General features: G+C 35.2%; 1 protein-coding gene across 1 annotated transcript; it reads right to left on the bottom strand.

The window, feature by feature from the left end:
* Positions 1–1,034: 1,034 nt before the first annotated feature.
* LOC110768782 (protein LEAD-SENSITIVE 1-like) lies at positions 1,035–2,051 on the bottom strand. The gene is made up of 2 exons (XM_021972635.2): positions 1,865–2,051; positions 1,035–1,614 (listed from the first exon to the last, which is right to left on the bottom strand). The coding sequence occupies exons 1-2, from the start codon at positions 1,950–1,952 to the stop codon at positions 1,130–1,132; spliced, it is 573 nt and encodes a 190-aa protein (XP_021828327.1). The 5' UTR covers positions 1,953–2,051; the 3' UTR covers positions 1,035–1,129.
* Positions 2,052–9,667: the final 7,616 nt, after the last annotated feature.

Raw genomic sequence — 9,667 nt, 5'->3', positions numbered from 1 at the left:
AAGGATACAAGGTTGGTTTTGGCGCTGAAAGGAAGATTTTGAATCTGCCTAAAAGCGACCGGTCGCTAGGCATTTGCGACCGGTCGTTTTGAAGCAGATTCGAAGTCTGGAGCAACATCAACGAGCGACCGGTCGCCAGTTCTTTGCGACCGGTCGCAGGAAGCTAGCGACCGGTCGCTTAGCATTTGCGACCGGTCGTTTAGAAGCAGATTCAAGGTCTGGAGGAAAAACCAAAAGCGACCGGTCGCCAGTTCCTGGCGACCGGTCGTCCCAGTCGTGCTGTGACGATTTCTTACGCGTTTTCAACAGTGTTTTCAATGGCTATCGCTTTCCACAAGATTTCAGAGGCTTAGTGGGTCACTTCTGAGTTAAATGAACGTTGACTACCTGCTGGATAGTTGGGAGAGCACTCATGGCTAATTGGTTATCTTATTTCAAAGATATCACTCTCCATTTTCTGGTGTAAGTGGGAGGTGGCTGAGTTGGATTCTATTTACCTACTTGATCTGACATTTAGTCTAAGTGGTGACTAAAGGGAAGAACGTGGAGGACAAGCTGATATCTTATCTCTTGTCTATTGGCTTGTGTAGGAAATGGGGTGAAGTAAGATAACACAAGAGGAGAAAACAAGTTGAATAATTGTAAGTGGAAGAAGCTGGTATTCCAAGTTGAGTTAGAGCTGAAGTTTTAGTTGTGTGTTCAGAAAAACAAAGGGGAGAGCAAGAGAGTTCTCTAAGTGTATCAAGGTGTTGAGCAAGGGTGTGAGAGAAACAGATTGTGAGGGTAGTGTTCTAAGGGGGTTTCCTTTGTAAACCAAAGTTGTAACCTATCTTCATTAGTGAAATTTCTCAAGGTGATCACCAAAGAGGATGTAGGCAATTTGCTGAACCTCTATAAACACTTGTGTCATTTGTGCTTGGTTAATTTCTGTGTGTGTGTGTAAGACTCATCCATCATTGAGTTCTTTGTCCAAAGTCCATCAACAACAAGATCTTAAAAGGGCAGTGAGTTAGTCATTAATTCTCAACATTTATTTTATTCTGACTAAATTTATTGAGCACACAACAAATACACACTAATGCTCCTCTAGCATTTATCAACCCTAACACAGAATCATGACGAAAAAGACTTAAGTAAGTAAAGAGGCTGCCGCGGAAAGAAGAAGACCATATGCGGATGGAAAACCCACACTAGCTATTGCCTGGATAACCTGCCGGCTCAAGCGCTTGCCTGTTTTGCAATAACTTGCGAAGGTTTCGCAGTTGTTACTCAACAAATCGTATTCACCAAACCCCGTCCCATCAACCTCATCTTTCTTGAAAATCTCAGTGGCAAGACGTACAGTTTCGTCACTTGGATAGCAACTCCAGGTACTGCAAGTGCCATCCTGTTTGAGAATGACGTAGCTGAGAGAGACATTGTATTCGAAGCGATGAAGGCCGTCGCCTTTCAAGAAGCAATCAATGCAGGTTTTCAGCACTCCCCCTTTTTTGTTTGGGTCGTGTCCGCAGCGTCTGCAGCTAGTAGTTACTGGTTCATATGTTGCACTGAAACGAATCACTGATTTACATGTTGGAGTGAAATGAATCACCCAACCTTCCCCAACATATATACCTGAGTGCATGCATGCAATATTATTATCATAAAATGTATAGTAAATTTGGCTTTTCCATAAAAATTTTCTTATGTGTAACCCATCACCTTATTTTCTCTAGCTATAAATAAAACTCGATAACTAGAATCCAACTCAGCAATTACTTAATTAAACTTAAAATCTTATTTATTTTCTTGAGATAACAATATCATCTATCTGATCACTAACGTATCAAATTAACTTTCAGAAAACAAATACATATATACTCACCATGATGGGAGAACCCTATTCTGTAAGAATAGATGTGATCTCCTGGCTGGAGCTCCTCCCTAGGAATCCTGTTTGACAAGAGGCTCATCTCTCTCGCTCTCTCTCTCTCTCTCTCAATACGTTAATTCAGCAGCATTCGATCGAATTCTTCTCTTTGAATGTATGCATGGGATTCATCATACCCTCCCTCGAGTTCACATATATATACTTAGTATTGAATATCGTGCGGCCACTCATTGTGAAGTTGGTTTGCGTGTTTTATTTTTTTTTATTTTTTTTTTTAAACTGCATGTCAACTTCTTTGAAGTTTCTTAGAGCTTGACACAATCATTTTCTTATTAATTAAATTCATTTTTGTTTGCTTTTGTGTTTTGTTGGGATATTTGTTTTGTCCATGTTGTTACTGATTTGGCCAATTACATTGATCCTTATGTCTTAATAATCCTTCGACTATGTTGGTTGTTATTCAATTAAATCACCACCATGCTCTCGAGTTTCTAATTAATTAAGTTGATGGATCAATTGGCCAAGTTCATTGCATTTTAAATTGCTTAATTAGTGAGAAAGACTCAACGAGCCAGTACTATTGGACAAGAGTCTCACTTGGTTGAAAATATTCAACTAAATAATAATAAATAAAAATTCTAATAATGTTGCTTTCTTTCAATATTTTGATTTATGAAATGACCAATCATGAATCATGACAAGTTGAGAATCGACAGGAGAAAGATGGTAGGAGTTGATATTGGTGAGGAACCAACTTGAACCACTTCATCGGAATTTAAAACTCAAGCCCATATACAATAGCAATTAAACAAAAATTTTGAAAGAACCTCACGGCAGGAATTAACTTGAAGTCGGGGGTAACCAAGATCTAAAAGTATCCATGGTTTTGAAAATATCAGTGGTCCCAAAACATGAAATTTCTATGAAAATATTAATTAAAAATGAATAAAAACCATGGAAATTTTTATTGAAACTTTGGATGATGTTTATTTAGTCAATTATCTATTACTTTATCACACAAAAATTTGTGATGGGTTTAACTAATTTAAGTTGATTATACAATGAGCTGACAAACACTGCGAGTGTAGAAATATGTAATAATTAATGAAAAAAGATTAAACACGCCATAATGATTTACTACAATATTTTACACTTTATATATTGCATGGTAAGAGACATAAGTAACTTGGTACCACTTAGAGTTCCTATAAGGTGATAATATCAATAATAGTATAGCCGCGCTGCTATACTAAGTTTTTTTAATATTTATTCAAATTAATAGTCTAGTCGTGCAGTTATACTGCGTGTTTATTAATATTGTTTGAAATTCATAGTACTGCCGTGTGGCTATACTCCGTGATTTAATATTTATTCAAATTAGGCTATACTCCGTGTTTTTAATATTTTTGAAATTAATAGTCCAGCCCTTCGGCTATACTATGTGTTTTAAGATTTATTCCAATTATAAGTATAGCCGGTCGCCTATACTGCGTTTTAAAATATTTATTGAAATTAATAGTACCGCCGTTCGGCTATACGATGTGTTTTAATATTTATTCAAATTAATCGTATAGCCGAGCGGCTATACTGCCTTTTTTTAATATATATTGAAATTAAGCGGCTATAATGCCTTTTTTTTTATATTTATTCAAATTGATAGTACAGCCGTGCGGCTATACTCCCTTTTTTAAAAATTCTTATTCAAATTAGTGGTATGGCCGTGCGGCTATACTCCGTGTTTTAAACTTTTAAAAAAAAATTAATAGTGTAGCCACACGGCTATACCCCGTGTTTTTAAATTGTTTTTCAAATCGGCTATACTCCGTTTTTAATATTTATACAAATTAATAGTATAGCCGGTCGGCTATACTGCGTTTTTTTAAATATTTATTGATATTAATAGTAGAGTCGTGTGGCTATTGTATGTGTTTTAATATTTTTTCAAATTAATAGTATAGCCGCTCGGCGATACTCCGTTTTTGAGTATTTATTCAAATTAATAGTATTTGCTTTCAATTCGTTACCAAATGTATTTTGATGATTTGTTACCGATACACCGATCGGCTCCTGAGGGACAGAATGGAAACCGGACTCCAGCAAACTCTGTAAGATCAAGCGTGCATTGTCAAGGATCCTGCCCTCCATATAAAGATGCGCCATATCAGCGCCATTGGCAATACCGCCGGTGAGAGAGACATTGTATTCGAAGCGATGAAGGCCGTGGCCTTTCAAGAAGCAATCAATGCAGGTTTTCAGCACTCCCCCTTTTTTGTTTGGGTCGTGTCCGCAGCGTCTGCAACTAGTAGTTACTGGTTCATCTGTTGCAGTGAAACGAATCACTGGTTCACATGTTGGAGTGAAATGTATCACCCAACCTTTCCCAACATATATACCTGCATGCATGCATGCAATATTATATATAAATAATTCGGTATAAGTCCAATTCTTATGATAGAATTTGGGTGCAATCCACACACTTACTGTTAGTAATTCAAGTCCTTTGACATTTGTGCCATATAGGATTAGTTACCTTTTTTAATTTATGAATTTTATATTTTATATTTTATATATTTTTTATTTATGTTGTGGTTCCAAATTTACCCCTAAGATATAAATTAGGTAAGTAATGGCAAAAATCCTCAGCAACAACAAACGGCAAAATTAGCAAATGTCTATTTTATACTTCTTAATTGGGTTTAATACCTGTTGTTTAGGTAACCTTCTACACATGTACCTATAGCACATGTATATTTACCTGTATTGGAATACATTCACCAATATCATAAGTACATTTTGTTTTTATGGGATTATTTTCTGATAGATACATTTGGGTTTAATACCTGCCGTATAGGTAACCAATTGCCACCAGCAGGTCAATTTACCTGTAACACAGATATAGGTATTTTGTTGAAAATGAAACACTTTGTTATCAACTTTATCTTTCTAATTTTCAGTTGGCTTTGGTGTCTTTTTTGCCTTTTTGTTAACAAATAAATAAAACAAGACGTTGAATATCTATGGATACTGTGTTTACCTATAACTGAATATGATCTATATACCTATATCCCAGAAACATGAATTACCAACGTGTTTTCTACCTGGAGGCTGGAATGATGGAAACATGAAAAGATAGTTGGGGTCCTCTACCTATACCATAGGAAAAAGATGAAGAAACCAGTTCATCTTTGTTTTCTGTTCCTTTTTGAAACAATCGTTATAATGCAACTGACGCCAAATCATACAATCGTTCTCCTACCTATGGCATTGGTATGTATCAGGAACTAAGCGTAATAGAAAAGTAGGAACCCCAATCATACAATTTACCTGTAGAACAGGCAGCAACTGACGTTTAGTGGCAGAGGAAATTTGCTAAAATAATAGTGAATCATACATAGAAACGCAAAAATCTCTCCATTAAAGAACCAAGAAATCAGAGAAAATTTGCTTGGAAGGAGCATGACGTTTTGAGGAAACATAAATTCTGTGATTTGTCGATCTGTCTATACTTTCCGTTTCTACACAGTGGCAGCAATTGTAATTACATTAAAAATTGTGGACATACTGTTTGCTTAGGTGCCTAAACACCTAGTCTTGTGGACTGGAATTAAAAGGTAACAACTCTAGTCCTGCATTCATAATATATTTGTAAAATTGGACCTATATCTAAGAGCCCCTATTATATATTATCATAAAATATATAATAAATTTGGCTTTTCTCCTTCAAATAAATTTTTTCTTACATGTAACTTATCGCCTTATTTTCTCTAGCTAAAAATAAAACCCGATAACTAGAATCTAACTCAGCAATTACTTAATTAAACTTAAAATCTTATTTATTTTCTTGAGATAACGATATCATGAATCTGATCACCTACGTAAGAAATTAATTTTCAGAAAACAAATACATATATACTCACCATGGTGGGAGTATGTATGCCCTTTGTCTGTAAGAATAGATGTGATCTCCTGGCTGGAGCACCTCCCTAGAAGAGAAGTCCTGTTTGACAAGAATCCTCTCTCTCTCTCTCTCTCTCTCTCTCTCTCTCTCTCTCAATACGTTAATTCAGCAGCATTCGATCGAATTCTTCTCTTTGAATGTATGCATGGGATTCATCGTAGATTTTTAGGCTTGGACAACAGATTGTAGGAACTAAAAACTAGAGGTAACCCACAGGGGTGGCTAAATTTTTTTTGGGTAAATTATAAGCCCTTATTTGTTATATTTTTATTTTTTGTAAGCACTCTTTTTTTAGTATATTTTCTTGATCATATTTAGAACTTTTTGTTATTATACGACATTTGAAACAGAGAAAATGTTGGAATTATTGATAATATTGTTGAAATATTTGGAAGGGATTAAAGGGAAACAAAGAAAGAAAAAAAAGGAAAGATACTTACAAGGAAATGAAGTTAAAAAAGAAAGTAAAAATAAAATAAAAACATCACATTTTGTTGGGCGGTGTACCTGACAAAATAAAAACACATCTCATTCCAACACATATCTCCCCCTCTCTCTTTTCTATTCTATTTTCTCGTCTCTCTCTTTTTTAATCTCTCCCTCTCCTTTTTTTTCTTTTTTCCTCTCTCTCTCTCTCTCTCTCTCTCTCTCTCTCTCTCTCTCTCTCTTTATTCTTTTTCCTTCTTCCTCTCTTCTTCTTTTCTTTCTCTCTCTCCGTCTGCTCCATCTCTCTGTTCTTTCTTCTTGCAGCCGGGCTAAATGTTAATTTAAGCTGAGAAAAAATAAAAGCCCCCGGGCTGTAGCCCAGGTTAGGCTGTACTAAGGTCCGTGCTGCATGCGTACCCTCTCTCTCTCTCTCTCTCTCTCTCTCTCTCTCTCTCTCTCTCTCTTTATTCTTTTTCCTTCTTCCTCTCTTCTTCTTTTCTTTCTCTCTCTCCGTCTGCTCCATCTCTCTATTCTTTCTTCTTGCAGCCGGGCTAAATGTTAATTTAAGCTGAGAAAAAATAAAAGCCCCCGGGCTGTAGCCCAGGTTAGGCTGTACTAAGGTCTGTGCTGCATCGTACCCTCCCTCGAGTTCACATATATGTACTTAGTATTGAATATCATGCGTCCACTCATTGTGAAGTTTGTTTGTTTGTTTTATTTTTTATAAAAAAATTGCATGTCAACCTCGTTGAAGTTTCTTACAACTTGACACAATCATTTTCTTATTAATTAAATGCTTGAGTGCTACAGTGCCCTCTGAAATATTGGTCAATTCCCACTAAACCTTCTTAAAGTTAAAATGACCCACTTTGCCCCCTTGACCGATGTTTTGTTGGGATCTTTGTTTTGTCCATGTTGTTACTGATTTGGCCAATTACATTGATCCTTATGTTTTAAAAATCCTTCAACTATCTTAGTTGTTATTCAATTAAATCACCACCATGCTCTCGATTTTCTAATTAATTAAGTTGGTGGATCAATTGGCCAAGTTCATTGCATTTTAAATTGCTTAATTAGTGAGAAAGAGTAAACGAGCCAGTACTATTGGACAAGAGTCTCACTTGGTTGAAATATTCAACTAAATAATTTTAAAAAAAAAATCTAATAATGTTGCTTTCTTTCAATATTTTGGTTTATGAAATGACCAATCATGACAAGTTGACAATCGACAGGAGAAAGATGGTAGGAGTTGATATTGGTGAGGAACCAACTTGAACCACTTCATTGGAATTTAAAACTCAAGGCCCTATACATTAGCAATTAAACAAAAATTTTGAAAGAACCTCACGGCAGGAATTAACTTGAAGTCAGGCGTAACCAAGATTTAAAAATATCCATAGTTTTGAAAATATCGGTGGTCCAAAAACACGAAATTTCTATAAAATATCGAGAAATTATCCATATTAATTACAAATGAATAAAAACCATGGAAATTGTAAGAAAAACTTGGAAATTTTTATTGAAACTTTGAAGGATGTTTATTTAGTCAATTATCTATTACTTTATCTCAAAAAAATTTGGAAGGAAATACATTGCATGATAAGTTTAACTAAGTTAACTTGATTATACAGTGAGCTAACAAACACTGTGAGTGTAGAAATATGTAATAATTAATGAAAGAAGATTAAACACACCATATTCATTTATTTATAATGATTTACTACAATATTTTATACTTTATATATTGCTTGGTATGATACATGAGTGACTTAGTACCACATAGAGTTCCTATAAGGCAATAATATCGATAATTACACTTCATCATCTCAATATTATTGATATTATTGCGATATTTTGGCCAAATGTTGTTGAAGCGTGTGAGAAATTATCGACATCAATATTTTCTGATATTATCGATAATTATAAGATATGTGTATGGATATGTTCCAAAATATGCTATACCCGAAAAACGATAATATCGGCAATATTTCGTCTATATTATCGATATTTTAGTCCTTGGGAGTAACCTTGAGGACCAATAATGTCAACAACAACAACAACAAAAACTAAAGAATCGAAGGTGATAATTTCGTAAACCTCATGGACCACTTATATGAAAACAACCCTAAAACATAAAATAAAACTATAAAAATTGTTGATTGAAAATTGTACATATGTAATTAATAAGTGGTCTTGTTACACATTAACTCACGTCATTACTCATCACTTCTCTAATATAGGTTTGGGGAGGAGTTACAAGGGTTAGGCCCACTTGTATTAGAGAGGCGGTTAGTAAATGTGATACAAATAATTTTAAAGACTAAATACGCCCCATTTGAAAGGTCGCTCTCTTGTACTTGAGGATAGCCGTGGGAAAATAGTTTCAAAACCTCACTACTAGGGTTTTTTTAGTCTTGTAGTTCTCCAATGTTGGCTCATGGCGCTCCTTCCTTGATGTATCTGGGCCCCAACGTCCTTGCGGCATCACTCGTGCTACTCTTGCTCCTTGTTTCGGTCGGTTTTGTTGGTGTGTGATGGGCATATTTTATATTATATATTTAACCATATTCTTAGTATATTTTAGTTAATATTTTGGAAGAATTTTGATACTTTGAATTATATTTCCAATATAGGACTTTCGATTTCCTCTGGAGCAAAACATAATCAAATGGACGAATTTTGGAGTAATTCCAGTTGGAGGACGTTCGTGAGTCACTTAGCTTGATCATATCTAGATTTCAGATTTTTCTACCAAGCAGTTATTCTCTGGCAATAAAATAAAGGAGCAGTGCGCGGTGCTGGAATAGTGACGATTTGGGCTTTTATTGCGTTTTTGGAGCCCAAGATGATCTCAGATGGGTTCGTGGCCTTCTGGAGATATGTTCATAATGTTTTTATCTTTAAAACAAGCTATTTTGGGCCAGATTCGGAGGAGATTGGAGCCCAAAACGTGACTGGGCAGATTGTGGGCAAATTCTCCTAATCCAATTTGGATTGTATATCCTAGTATTATTTTATTTTAACCTAGTTTCCTTGTGGGGATTGGGTAGCTGGATTTTAGGAGGTATTTAAGTTATTTTTCACAGCAACTTTGGGACTTCTCTTTTGGCTTTTGAACACGACTTTGGTTAGGGTTTTTGAAGTGCTTCTACTTCTAGGTGTTTTTATTCTTATTCATTCGAATGATATTTTCTTGGATTTTAGTTATGATTATGCGTAACTAATTCCTATTGCTAGGGTGAGGCCATAAGCCTTAGCATGAATATGTAATTTTATTAATTTGCTTATGAATGGATGCATGCTTGCTTTGAATTATTAATCACTACGATTAAAACTATCTATCTATTTTAATGACTGGTCACCATTAGGATATTTAGACAAGTAATTTGATGCAATTTCTGTTGGAACATCAC

Source organism: Prunus avium, chromosome 2 (assembly GCF_965620075.1).
Source record: "Prunus avium chromosome 2, drPruAviu1.hap1.1, whole genome shotgun sequence".
Taxonomy (NCBI): domain Eukaryota; kingdom Viridiplantae; phylum Streptophyta; class Magnoliopsida; order Rosales; family Rosaceae; genus Prunus; species Prunus avium.
This window is presented reverse-complemented; position numbering and strand designations above follow the sequence as displayed.